The 25,297-nt window shown below is 42.8% G+C and overlaps 1 protein-coding gene across 1 annotated transcript; it reads right to left on the bottom strand.

The window, feature by feature from the left end:
• Positions 1-54: 54 nt before the first annotated feature.
• LOC109312814 (solute carrier family 2, facilitated glucose transporter member 11-like) lies at positions 55-24,724 on the bottom strand. Its single transcript, XM_019539115.1, is given in 13 exon segments — positions 55-1,556; positions 1,904-2,031; positions 2,691-2,766; positions 3,772-3,873; positions 5,566-5,623; positions 5,625-5,674; positions 11,415-11,602; positions 17,872-18,020; positions 18,368-18,497; positions 19,307-19,431; positions 22,120-22,280; positions 22,978-23,076; positions 23,662-24,724. Coding segments are annotated over 13 exon segments (1,476 nt in total). The 5' UTR covers positions 23,665-24,724; the 3' UTR covers positions 55-1,349.
• Positions 24,725-25,297: the final 573 nt, after the last annotated feature.

The following is a 25,297-nucleotide window of genomic DNA, read 5'->3' as shown; positions in this document are numbered from 1 at the left end:
ATTTGAATGGAACAATTGCCTTTTTGAGCATAGAAAAAGACTTGACCAGTGCTCCTGATTTCAGTTCTGATTTGTTGTTTGATTAATATTCCACAGGGCATCTTTGCACTTGCTGATGAGGATCCTGTGGGGGAGGCAGTTCTAGTAATATCTAATAAGTAACTGAGATCAGGGATGACTCAAAACAAAGTTGGTTAGGTATTGCTTCACCATGACATTTTCATTACATTCCTAAGAACTTTGTGTATTAATATGACTCAACTAATATGTTTTTCATAGAGTAGGGCTGGCTAGAAAATGGTATTTTATTTTACAAAGAAAAAAGCCAAGGTTTCAAAATCCTAATTCTGCTTTAATGTTCAATAAAGCTCACACTTTTCAGAAAATTTAATGGAAAACATATCCTAGGATAGTCAGGACAAGGTATGGTTATATTATTTGCCTGGGCTGTGTGAGAACCAGGTTCGTGTCCATGCTTTGCCTCATTCAGGCTTTCCGTATCTCAAATAACTTCTATACTTGGTCCCTCAGGCCTATTGAACTTTTAATTATTTATACAAAGTGGAGCATCTCTAAATTGAGAAAGAGGGACTTACTTTTAGGTGCAAAGGGTAAAGCAGTCCCCTGGGAGGTGACTGAACCAGGTTTCACTCTGTGCAGAAATCCTGCCTGGATGAATTGTATTTATGACAGACTATTCATAAAAAAATGTTCTAATCAACTAGTTATCGTCAGCTGGACAGGGTTTACAATCATTTGATTAAGTTTTAAGCAAACAGTTGTGTTCAGCTCCAGCCAAGGTGGTTTGCAATCCTAAATTTGTTCACAATGGCTTACAAACTAGAAATACAAACCTAAGTGATAATCTAGTAGTTTTAACATAATGTTGCTCCAGTTTTGGTATGGTTTAGGAGGTTATCCATTTTGGATTTGGGCCCACTGCTAATGTAGACATAAAGCAAAATGACTGAGACTAACTACTTCAGGTAATCAACTTATTATTTAAAATAAGTGTGTATATACATTTTGCATTCAAAATCCTCCTACTTGTCCTTAGGATGGGATTACATGGGCAGAGTTAAAGTTTGAATGACTTTAAAGGTATGTATACATCCGTTTGGCTTTTGTAAAGTAGAACCTTAAATTGAAATGTATGCGACTTGGCAACTGTGGTGCCGATGAGATACTGACAAGGACTTTTGTATTACTGAAAAGCAGGGGAAGATCTCCTATGAAGACTATTTGCATAAAATGAATATGGAGTACAGCAGTAACATTCATTACAGCTGACACTTCATAGATTTGTAGTCATCTGAATGTGACATCACTTCCTGTCCCTTCTGTCCACATCAGAGGTTAGTGCAAGCAGTAAACTCCTCAGGAGGATTGTTTTCAGTGATCTGGGCACACTCCTTTCCAAAATTTAAATGACGAAATTCAGCTTTGATTTCCATTATTGATTTGTACTTTGTTTCTGGGAGAAACTGGTAGATGGAAATCCATGAGAAAGAAATGAATCCCATAAAAACAAAGAAACAGAAGGTGCCAAGGTTCTTCTGAAAAGCAAAGCAAAAGACAGTATAAGCAAATTCTTTTCCTGCTTTAATTTCAGGTGTTTTAGCTTGGGACTTTTAAAAGAAGACATTTTAATTTGAAATACTGATCTATAGAACAAGATAAGGCACTGGATGGATAGCACAAGTTTACATGTTTAGCTCAGGTCCAAGTGCCCTGTATCTGCAAAAAGGCACGTTTGGCTGTGGCCAGAAGCAAAGGTGTTATGGCTGTTCCAGAATCAAACCTCCTAACTTGCTGGTATGGTACAGTGCCATTTCTTTGGCACAGAAATACCCTTCGTGTTTTAATCAACCCCTCACAGAGTGAGCTCCATTTAGAGTTTTACCACTACATATGGGAAAACCATCCCAATTAAGCAGAGTCCTGCCCAGTGGAGAGACATGGAGATCATTAATGCAAGTAATCTGGATGACTGGGTGAAGATTTCAGATATAACTGGGAATGTAACTCCAGCTGAAAAAGAAAAGGTTCTCAGAATAGTACTTAATAATTAAACGCCTTTTAACTTCCAACATATTTTGAATCGAGTGCAGTAACCAGATTATGAACAGCAGATCAAATTCAGATTTCATACTGTGTTTTCAGTGGGGTAATTCTAAATTGGTGGCATTCCTGCTGATTTACAGCGGACTTTTTTGTTCAACCCAGCTTTTTTTGTTTAAAGTTGCATAGTATAACAGAAAGAAAGAAGCTCATTTCTGTGCGCCTTACTGAAGTAAATAAAAGACTTTTTTTAAAGAGCCTTTTATATGTCATGTCTGATTTGCATTGAGATTGCATGCTGTGGCATAAAAGCGTATAGATTGTGGAATTAGTTTTCAAGAAATTCTCTCATTGAAAGGGTTTCCTTATGCTATACATAATAGTTAGATTATGTGTTGTTCAAACCCACAACTCTGGAGGGCTATCAGGAGAAGTGACTATATCCAGAATAAATATGTACTAAATTTTAAATTCATATTGTATCAAACTTATTTTTCCCCAGTTATCAGTATAGTTCCTCCACCTTAGTTAACTTAGATGTCCTGCATTCCCTTTCTAACCCCACTTTTTTCCCTGAGGATGTGTTCACATAAATTGTTTTCCTTCTCTCCTCAAATTTATGAACCAACCTGGTCCATTTCCGAAGAAGATAATGAATAAGAAGATCAGAATGACGCTGCAGTAGGGCATCCAGAAGAACTGATGCTAAAAGGAAAGAAAAGGGTGTGAATAGGTGCTAATTTCTAGCACTAGATTTCTGGGAAATTTCCAGTGCTAGAAATCTTTTTGGGAGCCATCCCTTCCAGGCTTTCCCAGACACCAGTGGAGTGGGGTGATCCTGGTATGGGGAGGGCGTGTGGAATAGTGCCTGCTCCACTTCTCCTGTTCTCCAGAAGGGGAGGAGTGGAGCGGAGAGAGTACTTTCCTTAGGCTGGGGTGACCCCAATCTGGGGGACATGTAGGGAACAGTGGCTGCTCTTCCCTTCCCTTCCTGGTCTCCAGGAGGAGACAGAGCAGAGAGACTGCACTCCCTGTGCATTCCCCAAGCTGGGGTGTCCTCATTCTGGGGGACACGCATGGAGCATTCCTCAGCTGCCCAAGTCCTCCTGGTCCTGGGAGGAGTTGAGTTATTGGTACTCTCCGAGTTTTCTCCAGATTAGGGTGACTGCAGTCTTTGAAAGGTGCAGGGAGCATTTTACTGCTGAGTGACTCCTCTTAGTTTCAGAGAAGTGGAGTAGTGGGGAAGTGTACAGGTGCAAGAAGCATTTCTGTGTGAGAATCTCTCATGCAGGCAAGGCAAGACCTTCCTCACTGAACAAGAAAGATTTTACTCCAAAATGAGGTATGGTTCCTATGGGAGAAGTTGAACAGATACTTGTATGCATATAGCTTCTACCAGGAAAGTGGCATTTCTTCTGGTCAAAACCAAATGCCTGTACATGGCTAAGGAAAGCACAGACAGCATCTCTTAATATATTAAAATAGGTTAGTGTACTTGTTTCTTTCCATCATGATTTGAATAATCTTAAAGACTCTAGGGCTGAAGAAACTTCCTTCTGCTGTTGGGATAAATTCCTCAAGATTCATCAGAGATAAAACATTTTAAAAATAACCAAACTGGTTGTATAATGAGCGCTTTTTCATAAAGACAGGAGTTCTAGCTGGAGAGGTCATTGACAAAAGACGCACAGAAAACGAGCGTTTCTGTACCTGCAGAGTGAGAGATGTTGTGAGGAGTGCCAAGACCAAAATCATTAGTCCATATCCCCACAACAGGAACATCCTTCTTCCAGACTGCTCAATGATGAAGGCCTGAAGAACACAAAATGCAAAAGTGATAATCAAGCACCAGGATCATATCATAGGTTTGTAAACCACCTTGGCTGGAGCTGAATACATCTGTTTATTTAAAACTTAATCCAATGATTGTAAACCCAGTCCAGCTGATGATAACTAGTTGATTAGAACATTTTTCTATGAAAAATCTGTCATAGTAGTTCAAATAAGAATTACTTTGGGAAGCCTTATGGCATGTCTTATGCCGAGGTCATAAGGGTCCCTTTTGGCTTTATACTTGATGATTGTATGAAGAAGGGTAATAGAAGTCCTGTTGTGCAGCAGTTTTCTTGTGCTCAACATGTCTCTTTTCTATCTTTCATGAATTCCAGTCTCTTTGAGAATGGAACTGACAGCTGTTGTGCTTCCCAAATGAAGGGAGATGTCAGTTTTGTGGATTAGATATGATGAGACTATCCTGCTGCATGGATTCCTCCCTATCACATCTATAAAGGCAAATTCCATTGAGTGATCTTTTTCTCTCTCTTAGTACTTTTTTGTAAGACTAGTGGGATGATTTAAGTATGTAAAGGAGCAGGTCCTGAGGTTAAGAGGAGTCAAGAGCTCTAGCTCTTTCCCATTTCAATGTTTTTTGATCAAGGGCCTAAATCAACATTTTGCTTAGCATGTAGTGAATGCTGGAGTTCTTCTGCTTGCCAAGGTTTCTGGGCTTCCTGCCTGTAGGTGTTGCAATAAGTTTGGTTACTGCTAGGTGAGATGCAGCTTCTTTGCCAGAGCTGTGCTTAATTAAAATGTCCCACCACTATAGGTCCTTCAGTAGGAGGAAGGTGGGAGCTCTGGTATAAGCAAGGCACTGCTGTGTCTGTTTGTGTTGATACCATCATGTCACTGAGACTTGTTTGGGGGCAGCTGAGATCACTTGGTGATACAAATGCTGATATCTTTTCTACAGTCGACTACCCAACAAAGTCAAAACAGATGAGGAGTCTGCTACTTCATATTGGGTGTGTTTACACGTGATGTTTATTCAGCAGTTGACTAATTAACTGAGCAGTAAACATCTCTGCATTTATGGATGCACATCTATTAGGGTGTATGAAACTTTAAACTCCACAACAGGTTAGGACTTGTAAATACTTGTAAAACTTGCTGTGGAGTTTTTTAATGTGCAGCAGCACATGTGTAGATGCTTCCCCAGCTAGCTGGGGCACAGAGTGCTTCAGCATGGGGCTAGCCAGCAGGCAGACCCTGTGCTGAAGCCCCCTCCTGCCCCAGCTATCTGCACCACAGCACGAGGAGCCCCATTGGAACAGCCAGCCCAGGGCTGCTCCGATGGGACTCCACGTGCTGCAGAGGAACTAACTGGGGCATGAGGGTGCTTCAGCATGTGGGCTGCCTACTGGCTAGCCCTGTACTGAAGCATCCTTGTGCCTCATCCAACCTCACAGCAGCCTGTGGAGCCCCGTCAGAGCATCCCTGACCTGGCATGTTGACCTGGGTCCCCTGCTAGCCACGGCTGCTCTGATCAGGCTCCATGTGCTACGCGTGAATAAACTCTGAAGCAATAAGCTCTGGAGTTTATTCATGTGCATTAATTTCATGTGTAGACACACCCAAAAATGACTGCTTTTACAGCGATAGACATGTCTACCACCCTGGTTATGGACATGCTACAGATCCCCCAATTCTTGATCCAGTGCCACTTACACACAATATGGAGGAGAAGAACTCACAGGTCCCAAGTCCCAGAGATATGTAGGGGATGTTCTTGATCAAACCCGGCTGTATGGAACACCTCAAAGGAGTAGAAGTAGATCTGGAAAATGTAACAGAAGAATGTTTCAGAAAATATGAACTTCTGCAAGATGAGTTATGGATTGGATGCCAAAGAGTTGATTGTTTTATCTAGTCATGCCAAAACTCAAGATGACAATGGGAAAAGATTTTGAACCTAAATCTAGTACATGTTCAGCCTTCATTCTGAGCTCCCATTAAATTTTGCCGGTGTTTGAGAGAAATACCCCCAGGAGTAAAGAACTTAAGAGACAAAACTTGTTCCCCATATTCACACTCAACCCTCACTGATTTTTGTGGAAGCTGTGAATAAGTAAAACAACTGGATCGGGTCCCAGATATTCAGCTGCAGAAGTGTTCTATAATACCCTTGCTAAATGTTATAGGTACAAGGTTGGCTGTCTTGAGAAACACTATGAACTAGGTCCTCTGTGTAAATTGTTGAAATTTCATTGGGATTGATTAAGATGAATTGATTTACAGTAGCAGAAGATCTTGTTCAATTTCTCTGGCTTCAGATGGAAAAAAACCCTTATGTTGTTAACAGTAACAAAAATATGGCTATAGCCATTTAGGGCTGGATGTATTTCAGATAGCTTTGTATGTTTTTGCTACTTCTCCTGCAGGAAAGGAATGCTAGGGCAATGTGGAAATGATGAAATTCACAGAGAAAGGCTCTGAGGGAATATTGTATTTAAATGTAGAGTCTGTAGTGGTCTCAGTGTGCATCCAAATGAGTGTGGTCATGTAGTATGTGGCACGTTTGCAGCGCCACGTACCACACAGTCTGGTTTTCTCTGTGCTTCAAGGCCACACTGCCTGTGTGTGTGCTGCTCCATTTTTTTCTGCAGGTGTTTTTGACCCCTGGATATCCAAGGGTGAAAAAACCCACGGGAAAATAAACCCAGAGTAATGCATGCTTGGGCAGCAGGCTCCGCTGAAAAGTGGAGCCGGACCACCCAGAGGCATGCTGTGGCTGCTGGCCAGGCTTTGTGTGGCAGGATTACTGCAATGGCAGGCCTGGGAAGGCCCCCACAGGACCCCAGGTAAGGCTGCTGGGGCCAGCCCAGTGCTGGCTCCAGCCTCCCCTACCCCATCTGGGGCAATTTGCCGTGTGTGAAAGCGCATGTAGCATGGGCGTTCCCTGGGGACAAGTAGCGGTGATGCAAGGTGCGCTATTGCTACTTGTTCCTGGGGAACCAAATGTCCACATGTCTGGATGTGCCCAAAAAGATTACGTAGAAACACTGAAATCCTATATAGGATCAGCTAAGTGGCCTAGTTAGTCTGATATCCTTTCCCTGACAGTGACCAATAGCAGATTTTTCAGGAGAAAGTGTATGTGGCATTTCAAGGGCTGAAGCAGGCAGCTGACCGGTGCCTGATTAAGGTGACCATTTACAAACAAAGGTCAGCCGGGCAGAGACAGCAGTTGGCTTCTTGCAGCCAAAGGAGCAGCACCATCTGGCTCCCTTGCGGCATGGAATATCCTGGCGGTAAAGGCAGGAGCTATGGGGATGGTTTGGAGGCTCCTGGTCCTGAGCACAACCAAAAACTGTGCCCTGCCAGGGAAGGAAGACCTGGTGGCATTGCTGGTGGTACGGCAGCCCCACTCAAATACCAGGACTGCTCACCTCCCTGGTGAAAGGCAGGTTGGGATGCCTTAACAATCTCAGCCCCCAGCAACACTGTGGGTAAGGGGGCCAGGCATGGCTACAGCCACCTGAGCCCCTGGGGATATAAGACCTCAGGAAAGGAGTGGGGCCAGGCATGGCTGCAGCCACCTGAACATGCGGGGGTGAAAGAGGCCCCAGGGAGGGGATAGTTGTGTAGGCCCAGAGAGGGGACAGTCACGGAGCCCTAGAGACAGGGTGGCAGTGGAGGCCCTGACAGAGGTTGAGTAGGACTGAGGGGCCGTCTGAAAGGCACTCTCAGGGGGTGTGCTGAGTAGGGCTGTGGGACACCCAGAAGGGCAGCACATGGGCCAACCCCCGTAAGATCCAGTTGTTCAATGTGAGAAGCCTGGTGAGGGGCTAGGGTGGAGTTAGCCCTCCATTTGGTGAATTGGTTGGCCGCTACCCAGGTGAGGGTCACGGGGGTGGCTCAAGAGACTGCATGTCACCAGCTGAGGTGTGACTCAGATAAGCCTTATGGCTTATGGGGCTGCTCAGGGAAGCAGGGCAGAGTGAAAGAAGCATCGTGTCATACGGTGAGCAAAAGACCCTGTGAAAGAGGGTGGAGTGCAAGAGGCCCCAGTGATAGGGGGTTGGTATGAGTGTGTGAGTGAATGAGACCTGACGAAGGACTAAGTTGGCCTGGCTTTAGGCCGGAAGAATAGTGGCATACTGGATGCCATCTGTGAGGCCATGGTGTAGGGATGGTACGGAGCCGTGGATAATGCCTGCTGGCATCAGGGCACAGAATGGGCAGCCTTCCACATTTACCACCACTTCATTGTTACAACAAAGATGTGGCAGGAGAGATTGGGTGGACTGCCCCATAGACAGGTGGGTGGGCCAACTTGAGACTTGGCTCCAGGCTTGCCCCCTGTCACAGTGTGAGACACTCATTTGACACATACAGCATAAACTGTCCAGAGTAATGTTTTCTTCTAAATCCCTTGTCCTAAGCCTTTCTACGCTTCCCCCGCCTGCTCTTTTAAATTAAAAAGTCTTGCATCCACACTGTATGATACTTGTGAATTATCTAACCAGTTGTAGCCAACTGCATAATTTGCTTTCAGAGTGGATTAAGTTTATTTGAGGATGAGGTAGTGTGGAGTAAGGTATAGCGACTGCACCTGTATCTCAGACTAACTTGGCAGTCTTCTCCCTCTGTAGTCCCACAGTGTCTTGCTTCATGCAAGGTTTAATATATTTGTTTACCTGTGTTATCTCCACTTCTTTGTGGTCATGTTTACCAGATGTCACCTCCTGGGTATAGCCAGGAGAGCCCTGTTTGTGATTACACATTTCTGGAGTTGCATGTCCTTTCTTCTTTGATGTTGGTATTAGGAGCTTTATAGAAGCTGTGCTTCATGCATCTGTGTGAAGCTAAGCAGAGGTCATGACTTACCTTATTGTCTACTTTCCTAACAGCCATTGAAACATGCATATATAAGCGTACCACAAAGCAAGTGATTATGAGGGGAAATGATCCAACTCACCACTGCAAAAGTTTGAAAAAGGACTGGAGGTAGTGTCCAGGTGACTGTCTTACTCTGAAAACCCCCTCCCTTTTTTTTTCTAGGAGGTCCAACTTTGAACCCTAGTATGTTGCTGGTGCCAACAAAGAGAGTATGATCTTAGAGCTCAACTACGACTTGGAGGAGGGGAGTTTCCCCAAAAGCCAGGATCTTGGCAAACTCCAGACTCCTGAGGCAATGTCATCTTATTTTTTGCTTTCCAAAAGCATGTTGTATTGTTGTCCTCTAGTCCTCAAAGTCTAGCTGAATAAGTCCATTAACTTATCAAATAAAAGGTTTCATAACTCAGGGAGGTGGAGAGTAACCTGACTTGTCTATAGTAAAAGTAAAATTTAATATCAGGCTTCAACTACCTGAAGGGTGGTTCCATAGAGGATGAAACTAGCCTGTTCTCAGTGGTGGCAGATGACAGAACAAGGAGCAGTGGTCTCTAGTTGCAGAAAGGAAAGTTTAGGAAGAACTTTTTCACTAGGAGGGTAGTAAAACACTGGAACAGGTTACCCAGAGAGGTTGTGGACTCTCCATCCTTGAAGGTTTTTAAGACCTGGCTAGATAAAACCTTGGCTGGGATGATCTAATTGGGGATAGTTCTGCTTAGAGCAGAGGGTTGGAATGGATGATCTCCTGAGGTCCCTTCCAACCCTAGTTTTCTATGATTATATAATTCTATGAAAAGGAGAAATAGCAACATAGTCTACCATGAATAAAGAAAACACATGAGTTCTAAAAGATTTGAGCATGATGGGTTCTTTCAAACCAGTCCAAATTAATATTGGTGACCTGCCATGGCAATCAGCCAGGCTTTGGAACACCATGGAGAAATACTTCTTTCTGTTTATGGACAATAAAGCCTGGATTGGACATTTAGGACTGTGCACATAGATCCCATCAGTGACCTCAGGACAATTTAGTAACTCTCCAATAGTGCAAATCCATCAGTAACTTCTTGCACATTGCACAGGTTTATGGCCTGTGGTATCATCTCTTTCAGGGCAATGCATGTCTCCATTACAGTAAATTCAACTGCTGCTCTGCCAAAAACAAATTGGTTAACTGAGGACTGGGACAATTGGCAGTGGTGAGCTTCCAGCTGGCTGTAACCATGTACTTAGATGAAGGAGTATTCTTTTATTGGTACACTGCTGGTGCAGCCCTAGGCAATTACTGCATATATCTCTTAGAAACGGGCTTTTATCATTCTGAGATTCTGCTGCCTGCCATTGCTGGTGCCATCCCCCTAAGGTCCCATTGCTATCATTTTCCACCAGTTGGTGCTAATTTCTTGATCAGAGGAGCACTACTAGACCAAGTGAAACTTTTCCAGAGCAAGTGCATCTGCTACCAGCAGCTACATTTCTACCTCCTCTCACCAAATTAGTATAGCACTGCAGCAACTGTTTCCAAAGTCAAAGCTTGTTGGATGTGTGATCATATCATATAGAACAGCGTTTTCCAACCTTTTTTGCCCCACGGTATGCTTACCTAAATAAAAGAGCACCATGGCACACTGGACGCGGAGCAGGGTGGGGACGGGGTGGGGGCCGGACGGCATTTTGGGCTGGAGCCACACTCTCCATCTGTCTGTGTCTGCAGCAGCAGCAGTGAGGGGTGTGGTTCCAGCCCAAAATGCTGTGGTACATGTGGATGTGCCTGATGGCACACTGATTGGGAAACGCTGATATAGAGGTTGCTGGACATGTCTTTAATTACTGGCAGGATCATGGCATGTGGAATTTCTGTGGTTTGTAATGGGCATTCCAGAGTGAAATGACAGAAATGTCCCAGAATGCAGAGAGCCCAGCAGTGGTACAGGTCTGGGGGTACCTGCTCAGATTAGCAAGTGCTTATTTAGAGAGGTCAGTGCTGTATGTATGCATTGATTCAGAGTGAAGTTGGTAAAAGCCAGACACATGGACACAATTATTTTAGAATAGGTGTTCCACAGCACTTCTTGGACAAAAATGTATTATGGAAAATGCTGCCTCTGTAAACAAATCCTTATTTGCTTGCCTTGTGTCTTGAATCATGATCATAAATTAAAAATGTATGTACTGGATATAACTGTGGATAGTCTATTATCTGTGTACATGCCAGCTTCTTTTTTTTCAGTCCTCCTGACACTGAGTTGCAGATATCAATTACGTATTGTTTTATAGAAATATCCTCTTTCAGTTTTAGAGTTTTCTTACTTTTCAAATTTGTTTTGTATTCTGACTACCAAGTGTGTATGTATCAATTCTGATGGCTATAATGGACTTCTGTCAGCTGGGTTAATGAGAAGTTTGGGTTGGGAGAGGGACTGGGAGAAAAAGAAAAGCATAAGAAAGTAGTCTGTTTTCCATGCCCGCATTCTTGTCTTCTGCTCTAGTGGATAAATCTGCTGCTGTTATGAGGGCTTTGGCTGCATTAACCTTTTCAAAGTTTTTAAGCAATGTGATATCCCCTAATTTTTATGTTGATTGCAATATGTTACATATTGCTATTACAGCATGATGGTTCAGCATGTAGATGGTTCTACGTCTTTATGATGTAGTTTAGAATGAGAGGAATACTTAACTGCATTGATGCCACTGAGCTGTAATGTAACTCCTATGATGATCATTAGGTAAAATTGCCATCGCAAGGATTGGTCTTTTAAAAGTTCCAAGACAGTCATGAGTTTGGTATTTTTCATTGCAGTCTGTTCCTTCAGCAGGCTGTCAATCTCTGCTTGATGATCCTCTTTGCCCCAGAGCTGCTTTACAGCTGTAAAGGAAAAATGTACAAAAGTGAAACAACAAAATTAATTAATGTGTTTATCAATCTGTTTTCAGCAGCCTTTTGACCCTTATAGACCCTCCTCTGTTTCCAGGTGCTGTGGGTTTCTAGGACTATTTGACTTGTGTGGGAGGTAAAGAAAGGAAGAAGGAACACTGGCCTTTTTGGATTACAGATTGTGCTCCTTGGTGGCCAGGGTGGAAGCCAAGCAGATAGTGCTGTCCTCAGTAACTTTTACTATCTCTATTTGTAGTGGTTATTATAAGAAGAAATAGCTAATAGTTTTAATACTCTCTTACTGGCCCAAATTAAGATGTGAATTGCAATAAATATAAAGCGATCAAAGTAGAAGATTAAACTCAGCTTTATTAGATTCATGCCCTCTTTCACATATATAATCACATGAATTTTGAGTATGATTCAATGAATCTGAGGGCATGTCCACACATGCAAGCATATGCGCTTGCAGCAGCTCAAATAGAAACAATGCAAATTTGAGCCAGGGCTTTTTGCTTCAGCGCATGTGCTCAAACATGCACTTTGTTGTGGAGCAAATTGTGCCACTTGGGGCAAAATAAGCCTGCCTGGCTCCTCCTGGATCTTCAGGCAGGGGGAGCTAGAGCCAGCATCTGTGCTGTCCCCAGCAGTATAAAAAGCTCAGGGCTACTAGCTCTCAGGAGCTTCTGGGGCCCAGCTAATTGGTACCTGGGGACACTACCCCTTGTGCCAGGTGGACTGCTGAAGCAACCCTGAGAGTTGCCTGCACCCTCTACCCACTTCAGCAGTCTGGCAGTGGGGGCTGCTGCCTGGCTGTGACCTGCTGTGCACCTGCCAGACTCAGATGGGGACTGCAGAGCCAGTAGAGGCATCTGCCCCTCTGGGCCAGCTGCCAGTGGACTGCGGTTTCAGGGTTGGCCTTTGTGTGGCACTACTGCTGTTTGTGCCCCCTGCCCGGCCATCTGAGCAGCTATCACCCAGAATATGTTCTGGGTGTGGTGGCCTGCTTTGAACTGTCAAAGCATGTCCTCCTGGCCAAATGGGGCCACAGCCAGATGGGTCCAAGGTGCCAGATCTGAGCAAGCAGGGTCCTGCCACTGGCCTCCCTAGCAGGAATTTTGATGTTCCCTGTTAGAAAAGTGAGAAATCTCTGATAAAAAAATCCTGAAGTCACTTTCTAAAATACCCGCAAATCCATGTTCCTCCACAAGTAAAACAAAAGACCACTATAAAGAGAGAGAGAGAGAGAGCGAGACAGAGACAGCCATCAGTTGGACAATGTTTTACTGATATATCTACAATGTTAAAGCAAGTCTCTTATTATAATAATAAAATAAACTCTAAATACAGGTTTCATGAATTCATGAATACATATTTTGCTGCCCTCCCACAGGGCAATGTCCCCCAGACAAGGGGTTGGTCCCCCACACAACGGCTATGGCCCCCCCAACAGGGGGTTCAGCCCCTACAGAAGGAGTTCAGCCCCCACACAAGGGCTACACCCCCCAACAGAGGAGTCAGTCCCCCAACAGGGGGTTCATCCCCCACACAAATGGTTCAGACCCCCAACAGGGGGGTTTGTCCCCCACACCAGGGGTACGGCTCCCCAGTGGGGGCCAAATGGCCCCTGCAGGGGCTACCCCCCCCTGCAAGGCCCACATGCCCCACCCCAGCCCCCTGATTGCTGCCCCACCTGGCCCCATTCCCCACCAGCTGGATATCCAGGGGTCACATTTTCTCCCTGCACTGCAAGTTTGCAGCACGGGGAACATTTTTTCATTCCTGCACATGCCTGTTGCCCCGCTTCAAAGGGGTTTGAGGAGGGGCAAGAGGCATGTGCTGGGTTGTGTGGACGTGCCCTGAGAGTCTAAACAGTATAATCGAGTCAGCAGTGGCTGGAAGAGATGCAAGAAAAGAACCTAAGAGGAAGATGGATATTAGTAGATTTAAGTTAAGATCAAAGCTACTCTGTACATAAATATATGCTCTTTTACCTCCTTGATGAGCATTTAATACAAGTTTAGATGCTCTTTGGGCCTGGACACACTACATATTTACACTAGTGTAAAGCATATTATTTTTGAAAATTGATGTAATACACAGTAGGATCTGGAACCTAGGGCAGCTTGGATATCAGTGAGGGCTTATAATAGTCTACTGGCATATTGGATATAGCCATTCTAGGATAGCTGTGGACATATGACACTTATGCCAGTGCATCTCACCCTGAGTTTCTCAGGGTAATTCTTTACTACATTCCAGTAAGTTCACTGGCACATCAGATATCTGGTGTTTACACTAGCATGAAGGCTGATTATAGCAATGCAAAGATATCAGACATCCAAGCCCATAAAGTCATCTAGCAAAGGGGCCAAATTAAATAACTATGTGTAGGGCTAAGTACAGACAGTCAAAAAGTCTGAGGCTAAATCGATTCAGTCTTTGCAGCTTAGTTTAAACTGCACAGATTACATTGAAACAGAAGTGAACAGACATTTCCTTTTGATTCAGGTAATGCAGCCACATGCTTGCAGTGTCTCAGGCTGGAAGCCAGAGGTCACTAAAGCATGGCTCTCTGGCTGTGCGTTCACTTCCTCTTCCTGCTGCCCGGAGGTCTCTGGGATTTGCAGTTCAGAATTACAGCAGTAGGACTCTGCAGGGTTGCTCATCACTTCCTTTTTCTGCTTCCAGATGCCCTGGGATTTGTAGTCCACAGTTGCAGCCAGCAGTAGGTTTGAATGGGGAAAGGGGTATTTAACCCCACTTCCTGGCCCCAGACCCACGCTGCGGTTTGCTGCGGGGGGGGGGAGGCAATCCCTCCCCTATAGACTGGGCTGCATCCCTAGCTGGGCTTGCTCCCCACCCCCTTGTCAGCCAGCCCTCACTGTTACAGCTAGGGAACAGGGGGGCGGGGCCAGCCTTCCTCTCTGGAGCAGACAGCACAGCCCAGTGCAGGGCTGGAAAGTATACTGGGGCACTGTGATTTAACTTGAACCAGGATGATACTACATTTAATCAGGTTTATCTTAAACCAGTTTCAGCCATTTTGAAAGTGGTTTATGTGCACAGAGCTCCTTTTCTGTTACAGGGTTAAACCAGCTTCTGATCACTTAAACCAGTTTATATGTACCTCTGTCCTTAGCCTAGCAGAGTGAAACTTACATTTAATTGGTTTTGAGTTTCACAGTGCGTAATGGTCTCCAAGGAGGAGCAAGTGAGCAAGATTCAGAATAATGTGTAATTGCTGCTCCTTTCACTAATGTAGATTCTCTTATGCCCATTGTACTGAATGCATGTGGTTGTTTAAAATGGGATAGCTTATATGCAGAAGAGCTGGAAGAAGTAAGCTGGATTTACTTTAGACTTAACCTGGAATTTGCCCTGCAGTATGGAAGTTTTCCTTTTTTTTAAATTAAAAATTCGAATTTCATTCCATTTATTCTAGTGAAAATGAAACAAGTCAAATTTTATTGTAGATATTTCCTATTGTGTAAATACAGGGATGGGATGTAATTTTTGGATTTCCTTGTATAGTGACATTTTAACAATTGTTACATCTTTATTAATCACTGTTAAAAAACAAAAAAAACCAAAGCAAAATAAAACAGAAGCCCTCCATTCTTGATATTTATACCAGACTTATACCTGGAGATGCTAGTGATCCCCGCTTAAACATTTTTTTGTTAAGCTGTACTTTTCAACACTTTAAATCTTTTCCTAATTGCCATTCTCTACAAACATCTTCATTTTTGTTGATTTGCTTTCAAGAATTTGGGATGCAGTTCCCCCCAAACCCCTGCACTGATCTTGAAACATGGTAGGCTTCATTCTCTCTGCAGAGTCTACCACCCTGAAAATTTCATCTAAATCGGACAAAAAACTACGAAGTTATAGATATTTTATTGTTTCCCCATTATACCCTATGGCCGGATCTCTGAGGCAGCTCCGAACCACTTTGGGAAGCCGAACAAGGCAGCGCTTCGACCCGGACGTGCTGCTTCAGACCCCGAAGCGTCCGGAGCTTCTCCAGATCCGAAGCTCTGTCCGAAGCCTCGCACAGCACTACTATTCTGGACGTCTCTTGCTCAGGTCACCAGTAAGCTCTCATTGTTACCTCATTGGATTGCTCCATAAACATTTCTAAGAACAGATCCCTTTCATCCCTGTTTAAGTGAATTGATGTCCAGTATATTATTTATCTGCCATCTACATAGCAACATATCAAGTGAAGATAAACGTGAATTTTGCTCCCTATTAGGTGTTATTTGTGTCAGTGACCTTTTTAGGAGAAACCTGGAACTCTGACTTCTTTCCGCTCCCTGCTATGCACTATCTGTTCATTTAACATTGACATTTTCGCCAATCACTTTTATAGTCTTTCTACTTCAGATGTCAGAGCACTTTCTTTGCCAGTTTGCTGTCTGAAAGGACATTTTTACTTCCATTCTTCTTTTTTACTTCTCCATCTTTTAAAAAAAAATCCTTAAATTCTTTGCTTGCTCACTTGTGATTTTTGCCTTTCTCGATACTAGTTGCCTTAATTTATTTAGCATATTTTGGCTATGTGGAAAGCAATAATATGGTTGTACAAGATAAAACATTTGTAAATTAAAAGATTTTGAAAGTATTAAAAATAAATGTTCATTCACCTTTCAATTGATTGTAGATACTTTCTGTTAGCTTTGCAGGTATTTTAGATAGATAACCACTTACCTTCCTAGCATTAAATACAATATCCCTCTGAGAATATACATGAATCAGATCTGATGAGTAATAAGGTTCTGTTTTACATTGTTGCTTCGCTATCAGCACTATTCAGGTTGGCATTAATAGTAGTTATTTATGTATCAGAATAACAGTAAAGAGGCAATGTCAACTAAGCTTAACAACATCAACTTACACTATAACTCAGGGTAGTTATTGGAGGGCCACTTAAGTTTTGGTGAGCTATCAAGGGCCACACACAAAATCTTTTAAAAGATATCATTTAATAAATTATAGATAAAAACAAAGTATATACTAAAAATCAAACACCTACTATAACTTATTTTAATTTTATTTAAAAAAAATTGTTCTGATTTATATATTTTTTGAGCAGTGTATGTAGAGGTGATTGCATAATAGCTCAAAATAAAGTCTTACTCTTGTATATTGTGTGTGTGGAGGAGTGTGGGAGGGGTGTGTGTGTATGGGGAGGTGGGTATGCATGTGTGTGGGGGTGCTGTCCATGGGCTAGATTGTAGGAGCTAGCTGGAAGGTGGGGCGCAGGAGGACAGGGGCAGGGGGCATGTGCAGCAGAGCTCACTTGGGTGATACAGGTGTAGGTACAGGTACAGGTTTGATCTGTCCCCCCTCCCCACCCCCCTGCGTTGGGCCTATGGCAGCTCCTGAGGTGCTCCGCATATGGCCAACCCCTGCTTGCTCCCCCTGGGGGAGGCTTGGGCCACACTCCTACCCTGTACTTGCTGGATGGTCTTGGCCCTGGACAGCATGCGCAGCTTCTTGATGGGGTTGCTTCTGGTGTGGCTGCAGCTGCCCCCAGCAATTCCTTCTCCTTCTCCTCTTCCTTTCCCTGCTGCGCTGCTTCAGGCAGGGGGGGAGCTTCAGCCAGGTGGCTCCTGCCCCAGCACATGGGACTCCAGCTCCTGGCTGCCTTTCACCCTCTCAGCTGCCCACAGGTAGCTGCTCATTGCACCAGGTGGGCAGAGTGGGTGGAAGGCAGGCTGGGAACTCGAAGTGGAGCCCGCTCTGCTCAGGCAAGAGCTGCCCAGCTGCCTGGGGTGCCTCTGCCTGGGGTGGCATAGCAGGGGCAGGAGGAGGAGGAGCCACCAGAGGTGGGGGCAGCTGAGCAGTACCCAGGCAGCTGCTCCAGGAGTAGCACCGCCAGGAGACTGTGTGCACTGGGTGAGGCTGGGGCAGGCGTGGGTGGGACCACAGTGCAGGATGCCCAGGGCGGGAATGGGTGGGACTTGGCCCCATCTGGTGTGCCATGGGGGCATCCAGGGGCCGGATCCAATCAGTTGGTGGGCTGGATGCGGCCCATGGGTCATATTTTACCCACCCCTGCTCTTGTACTGAATTGGCTTGATAGCATTATCAGGAGAATGCAGCACACAAACTCTATTTCATTTCTTAAAAATTGAGTGAAATCTTTCCCCTTTTTTTGCTTTCAAGATTCAAGCATGATAAATTAGACAGTAGCTATGAAGGGGAAGCGAGAAGGGTGGAAGCAAAGGGCAAAGCAAAGGTGTCTGTGTTACCTTTCAAGTAGCCTTCTGTATCTCCCTTTTGCATCAGAAGTTCAGGTGGAGACTCGGGCAAAAATGGGAGAGTGATGAGCTGCACTAATGCTGTAATTCCAGTGAGTGCTGTCAATAGTGGCCACAAGGATTCAGTTCCTAGAAGTTCCCTGGAGAATACATGTTGACGTAAGAACTAAAATGTCCTTTCCAAACAAGCGAAACCTGAAGAATGGCACTTTGTGCCCTAAAGCTTGTTCAACATCTCTTCCCAGCTATAGAGTTGGTCCAATAAAAAATACCATCCAAAGAACCCATCCATGCTTTTTATATGTTTCCAGTACCGTCACAGCTATAACAACACTCCAACCATCCCGAACGATTCAGAAAGAAGTGAGATTTATCCAATATTAATTGCTGGATAAACAGGAAGGCCAAATTAAACTGGAGGGGCTGGTAATGAATATTATAATAGAAAACCTAGACATTTAAATGAAAATAGATATCTTCCTCTTACCTTAGTCCTGTCATTTGCCCTAAGAATTTTCCCATGGTTACAAAGACAATGAAACTGGTGTTTATATATCCACGCAGCTGCTTAGGTGAAATTTCTCCCAGGAACTGGCCCTGTAAACAGCAACTCAGGCCTTGAAATGGGGGAAGAGACAAAGTTTGTTTAAAAGAAAGAAAATGTAACTAACCCCCCATTGAAACTAGTAGTTTTGGTATTAACTTCAGTGGAACAAAGATTACTGAACTGTTCCAATTATAAGGCTACCTTTTTTTCCTTCAACATATCCATAAAATCACATAGAATTTACTATATATGCAGGATTGATTTATAATCTGGGCCCTTACAATCTTGCAGTATTTTTTTCAGGGCAGCTTCTGTTTAGTATTTTTAGTGCATTTAATACTTTGGGTCCTTTTCTTGGTTATTTGGTTCTTCTCTGGGATATTGTAAGGGTAATAACAGTTCAAGGACTTTCTCTGTAGCTATTTATGTATATCTTGATCAGGGGTGGAGCTGTTTTCCCTGCAGTTGAACTGAAAATGTTTCCTCCACTTACATGTAGGGTCAATTTATCATCTGAAAACTATAATAGTCCTACTACCCCATATTTAAATGAATATTAAAAGAAAGAAGATCAAGAGCTTTTTATTGTAAATTGTATTACCCAATTCCTTTGAATTTCGTAATATGTCAAAATGTTTTCTCTACATCTGGAATATTATATGCTAAATGTTCTTAAACAGGCCACGGTATTTCTTCTTTCTCTTTCTTAATTACTTTATTCCATAACGTATGGATATCAGCTGCCTCCTGACCCCCTATAAAAATGTAGTTAACTCATTCATTTTTGTCACAAGGGGATATTGATCCTGTCATGTGGTTTAGTTTTGCAAATCTAGGGCATCTCACCTATTGTATATACAGAAGTTACACACAGCCTACCTGAATTAAAACCACAAAGGAAACATCCAATCAAAATCATCTCAAAGGATTTTGCCATCTTACTGAAGCCCATGAGAATTGTAGCTGCTATCATGGTCAGGTTATTGTATATTAGGCATTTCTTTCTGTAACGGCACACAAGAGACTTCTATGAAATAGGGAACACCACCTCTGTTGCTTTCTTATAATGTCCTCTTTTTATCCCTGAGTATACTGAAAAATGATGTCTTGACACTGAATCCAAAATTTGCAAAGGAAACCTAGTAGTTAGTAGGCTGTTTTTATATTTCTTAAATTGTGACCAAACTTAGTATGACCAAACTTGTTTTCTAGGAGTTATTCAAGTGGTAAAGTATGGGCTGCAGTACAAGTTTTGCCAGAAAATTTCTTTGAAGATACACTTCCCGACAGATTAGATTTACCCACTTGTGAATCTGTTCATCTGGTGGAAACTCTTTAGACTTTAGTTTTGAGATTTCAGTTTCAGCAAGGCGAGCCTGCATTATCCCTGCATACCCATCCATGCTGTACTCAAAAGCTCTTTCTGATCACAGCTGATGAAGGACCTTATTTAAAGGTTGCTTTATTTGCTTCTCAACTGCCCTGCCTCCGTCTTTTGTGCACACTTCAGTTAAACAACCTGTATCCTCTACTAGAGATTCTGAGCACTGGATCCTGAGATGGGTTTTGCCAGGATTCTTGATGACGTATGATCTTCATACTTGCTTCAATCGTTTCGTGTTTCATCTCCATTTATGTTGGTGTTGGTCAGCAAAAGGCAGCAGTCCTAGAATTATACTGCTTTCATGACCTGTAAGTCTTTTTCATTTTTTTCTGCCTTTTGTTCTTTTGTAGCTCCTCCAGCTCTGTTTCTTATGTCTTCTCAGAGGACCAAGAACAATCCCAGCAGCTTCAGCATAGCAGGCTGACTTCATTCCTTATGCCAGTGTCAGTCCCAAAAAGAAGATTGGGCAATTTTCCCTTGTGGCGTTTTTACCACAGGGGCAATTTTATCTTGGGGGCATGACTCCTCTCTTTACAGAAAGACTACCAAATCTGACTTGTAGAAATCCTATGAATTCTTTGCCCCCTCAAGGATTCATTAACATTCAACAATGGAAGGAAAACATGCTACCGGAAGCTTAATATCCCCCAGGGGGAAAATGTCATGTGGCCCATACCGTCAATGAGAGGAGAAAAGATTTTAATTAGATACTTTCTTAAATTTACGCATAGTCATCCTTAACTTGGGAGGTCTGTTTTTCTTATTTTTAGGATGGTGATGCAGGCACATTTTAAATGGTTTCTAAACACAATACTGAACTTTTGCCTCAGAAGTCATCTTCTCAAAATCTTCTAATATGGGAAAGCTAAGCAAAAATCTTGTCCCATAAGTTTGATGTAAATATATGTATTAGGCTTTTATTTGAAATGAGCTAAAGCCCTGGAGTTCCATATAACCTCTGTTTCATGTCATACCAGCTCAGTAGCTCTGCTTTGTCAGAGAACCAAGTGCATCTAACTGGTTGAATCTCCTGCTGCTATATCTGGACAATCCTGCAGCTGCAAAGTCATGCTGAATCAAGTTTGACACAAGGTAAATCTGCTGTGCTATCATTCTAGTAACAAGCAAGCTATCAATGATATCCAAAAAGTATTTAGAGCAGCTATGTTTGTATGGGGCGTGGGTGGCTACTTTAACCACTGTTGCTTAGATTGCATTGCCAGAGAAGTGTCAAAGTTAAATAAGATTATATAGCCTCTTTGTGAGTAAAGTAGGGTCTGTAAAAGTCTTCTGCCTTCTAGGATTTTTTATTTTTTGGGATGACTTTTTTTTTTCCTTTTGGCAGCTTTTTTATATTTTGAGTCCTGTGTATTTTATCTTTGTATATGCATTTTTCTAAAACTAGAAAGCTCACAAGAATCATCTTATCTTCCATCTTGTAAAAATCTGTTTATATTCCAAGCAGTGTACACAGTGAATATATTTCAATTTTTAAAAATTTCTTGTTCTGTTTTCCACTGTGAAAAGGGCAGAAGTCCAGAGCAATAGATAGTTCCTGTGTTACACTGCAGGGATAGATCTTTACAATTTGTGGGGTTGGACTCTTCCCATTTTGGTATTTGGAAAGTTACAGGCTCAAAAGTGGGTGACTACCTATGATGTGTAAATAATTTCCCCTTGGTCATTTCATGTGTACAAATTAAGATTATCAAATAAAGGCAAGTATAATAAACTCAGTTGAGTTATACAGAAACTAAGGATCCCTCTGTATATTTTTTTATTAATGGACAGTAATGTTCTTGCCAGTACATTTAGGATTTTCTCCATTTTTTAAAATTATCCTCATAACCCTTCGGGTCAGGGAGGATTAATCAGGAGTCCCTTTAGAGCAAGCAAGTCAGTGCCTTTCTTGAGTTGACTGATATGATGGAAAGTCAAACAACACAAAGTATTCCCTTCAAGAAGCTGACTGACCTGCTGTTGCTCCCCCTAAGATTAATCAAAATCTAGTTTCCTGTATCAGTGTACAGAGCACAAGAACTAAGTTCACAACCTTCTCTCATTTTTAATTTACTTATCATCAAAGACATTAATCAGTATAATGGACTGAACACATGGAAGGAGAGAACTGTCTTTGAAATGTATAAAATGAAATTAATGGGGTAGATAGGATGAAATAATGGCTGCATATTGTCTAGGAACATTGACTTTTCTTCCCTTCCATAAGGACTGTTTTCTCCAAATCACCCATAATTTTCTGTCCTGTTATATAGAACAGTTCTTAAAATGCTTTTTACTGGATACAGACTTCCCATATTTTGTGGACAGAGATCTTGAGCTGATGGTTCCCAAGAGCCCCCCAATGCTAATAGCAGAGACAATGGATGACCACAGTAATGTGAGGCTCCGCTCATCAATGAAAGAATGGTATTGTTCCTGCCAGGTCTCATTGATGAATTTCTTGATGTGCTGAAGAGAAAAAAAACAGCGGGGAGAGCGATTTTCACTACCAGTTAACCATGGTAGCGAAATACCATGGGTATTTTCATTATATTTGAAAATTCCTAGTAAATATTATAGCATGCTTTGAACCAATTGCACTCAAACTCTCAACAGTCTTCCTTAGGGAAATTGGTAAGGGCTATATAGTTACATATTAAGAACAGCCGAATCATGTGTCTGCATATTTGAGTAAAGGCTTTTTGCAGCTAATCTCCTGTTCTTTTAAAACTGCCTGTTGTCCTGTATTGATTTTGCTTAAATACCCTCCCACAGGGCTGTACAAGCTGCTCAGGACATAATAAGGACAGAAAGAATTAGGAACAGAATTTCAAGTTGCCTTGAAGACTGGCCCAAAGCAGGACTTGTCAGGGAACACCCTGGATTCGGGCAGTCAGGCTTGACTAGGGAGTCACAAGGCAGGGGATCAAGAGCAGACAAGGTTAGGAACCAGGAGCAGGGGGCCAGACTGGTGGAGCAACAAACCCAGGGAGTCAGGAGCTGGCAAGCCAGGAAATGAAGACTGAGGTTAGAATAAGGTGCCAGGCAGAGAGGCATCTGTCCTCCTGAGTAGCTTGCTACACACTGGGGCAAACTAGCTTGAATGCTGGCCTGACTCCCAAATACAGTTTTAATGTGAGCTGTGTCATCGAGGATGCTGTCTTACCTCAGAAGCATAGGTGATCATGGAAATTTGGAAGCCAAATGAGAAGCTTCCACCAATTCCCAGTACACAAATCATTTGAAACAGTTTCTGGTACAGAACCTAGAATATAGAAAACAGATTTGTGATATAGCCTGGGTATTCTTTATGGCCTTGCTATCTTATCTCTGAGTGTTTGGAATTGCTACAAATGAATATTGAGTTTCTTATTGTTGGAGGATTTAGATAAGGATGCATTCCTTGAAGTGCTAAAATGAATGCCTTAAAGTTTCTTTAAATTAGAGGGATATTTCCCACTTTCCCTGTAAGTTTTTCCTTACATATATGTCTGTCAGGAGCAGATATTCAGGGCTTGAAAGTATTTACTTTTGTTTCTTGATATTGCTTTTGTAAATACATTGACCTGAAAAATGAAATAGCATTCTATGCTGTCTACATACCCCTGAAAATCCAGTAATAGAATTTAGAAATTAAGTTGCTAAAGGCAACAAATATAAGTTACCATATTTGCTTTTTTAAGTGTTTGGGGACAAACCCAGAGGTTATTGATAACTGAATTATTGAGTTTTATGGGGTATGCAAATGAGCAGATCTTCATCTGTATTCTCTCTCTTCCCTGCCACTATGCTTGATTGTTAAATATTGACCAGATATGCAAGGCAAGTACATAAATGATAGAGAACTCACCATATCTCAGAGACAACTGCTTGTTTTTGATTTAATTTTTTTCTTGGTTCTTTCTGCTTGCTTTGTGGTAGATCTCTTTTGGATTAGTATTTTGGTTTCACTTGTTCTTTTCTGAAGGATGTAATCCAGTAACTGAAATAAGAAAGCCTGTAGGCTGGGACCAGTAAAAGTTAAATTTGACTTCGTACTGTTTGCTTTGCAAAAGTTTTTATTCAGTTTGCTGGATAAGGTTTAGAACAGTTAACATTTTCCCATATGTTTGCTTTGCCACTGGGTCACATTAGGACATATCTTCTCATGTAATGCATCTTTCTACCAGTGAAAATGTTTAGGAAGTGTGTTTATAAGATAGAAAATACAAAATCAGTTTTATGCCTTTTGGATGAAATAAGAGTCTCCTGACTGTTTAAAATGAAAGGGCCTAGCAAATGTTTATGGAAGTATTTTGGAAATGTTGCATTCACCTTGGAATCCTAGCTTTTTGGGGAAAGATATTTGTAATTAAGATCTGCATACAATATAAAGAAATGATATTTGCTTATGACTATTAAAAAAAAATCTATCTAAATGAAAGTTAAAAATGGATCCTGGGAAAATACAAAATAAATATTTAAACTGTTGCGTTATTATTTATGTTATATTACAGAGTTACACACTCGGGCTGTGCGAAATGGCACCATTCTGTTTTGACTTGTGTTTCGACGGAACAGCGCTCCAGTTTGAATTTTGTTTCGATTTGAAATAGCTGTTCTGTTCCATCAAAACAGCTTCACTGTTTTGACCCTGTTTCAATGTTTTGCCGATAGGATATAATGGAGAAGGCCAAAAAAGCCTGTAACTGTCATTTCTGGCCTGATTTGGATGAAATATGCAAGAATGGTATTCCCTCCTGAGGGCACAAAGCCTGCCAAGTTTCAAGGAGATAAGTGCAGGGGTTCAGGGAAACTTCACCCCAAAGTCCTGAAAGCAAAACTGGTGTCACACGTGTGTGTTAAGTGACAGTGAGGTCAAAACTGCAGGGATGGTGGCCCCTGCTAAGGCCACAAAGCCTGCCAAGTTTCAAGAAGATCTGTGCAGGGGTTTGGGGAAAACTGTACCTCAAACTGCAGACAAGCAAAACTCGTGACATGGGTGACACTGTGTGTTTGTTAAGGCACAGCGGGGTGAAAGCTGGAGGCATGCTAGCCCCTACTGAGGCCACAAAGTCTGCCAGCTGACAAGAAGATTGGTGCAGGGGTTCTGGGGCCCTGCATCTCTAGCTGCTGACAGGCAAAACTCATGTCATGGGTGCTTGTGCAACTGTGTCTGTCTTGGGGCACAGGGTGGGGGGGAGAAGGGGAACTACTGCAGGCCTGGCTGCTAGGCCCTGCTGCAGCCACAAAGCCTGTCAGCTGTTAAGAAGATAGGGGCAGGGGGGTTCTGGGGCCTGGACCCCTAGCTGCTGACAGGCAAAACTCATGACATGGGTGTTGTGCAACTGCTGCCTCTCATCAGGCAGCAGGACTGAAGATCCTCCAGCACTTGCCACCACAGACTTGGGGGTACTAATTGACCACAGTATGAACTTGAGCTGGCAGTGCGATGCTGTAGCCAGCAGGGCCACCAATACGCTAGCATGCATCAATTGATGCATCTC

The sequence above is a fragment of the Crocodylus porosus genome, unplaced genomic scaffold (genome assembly GCF_001723895.1).
Source record: "Crocodylus porosus isolate Cpor-Errol unplaced genomic scaffold, CroPor_comp1, whole genome shotgun sequence".
In the NCBI taxonomy this organism is placed as follows: Eukaryota; Metazoa; Chordata; order Crocodylia; family Crocodylidae; genus Crocodylus; species Crocodylus porosus.
The sequence above is the reverse complement of the archived record's forward strand: the minus strand, read 5'-3'. Positions and strand labels throughout refer to the sequence as shown.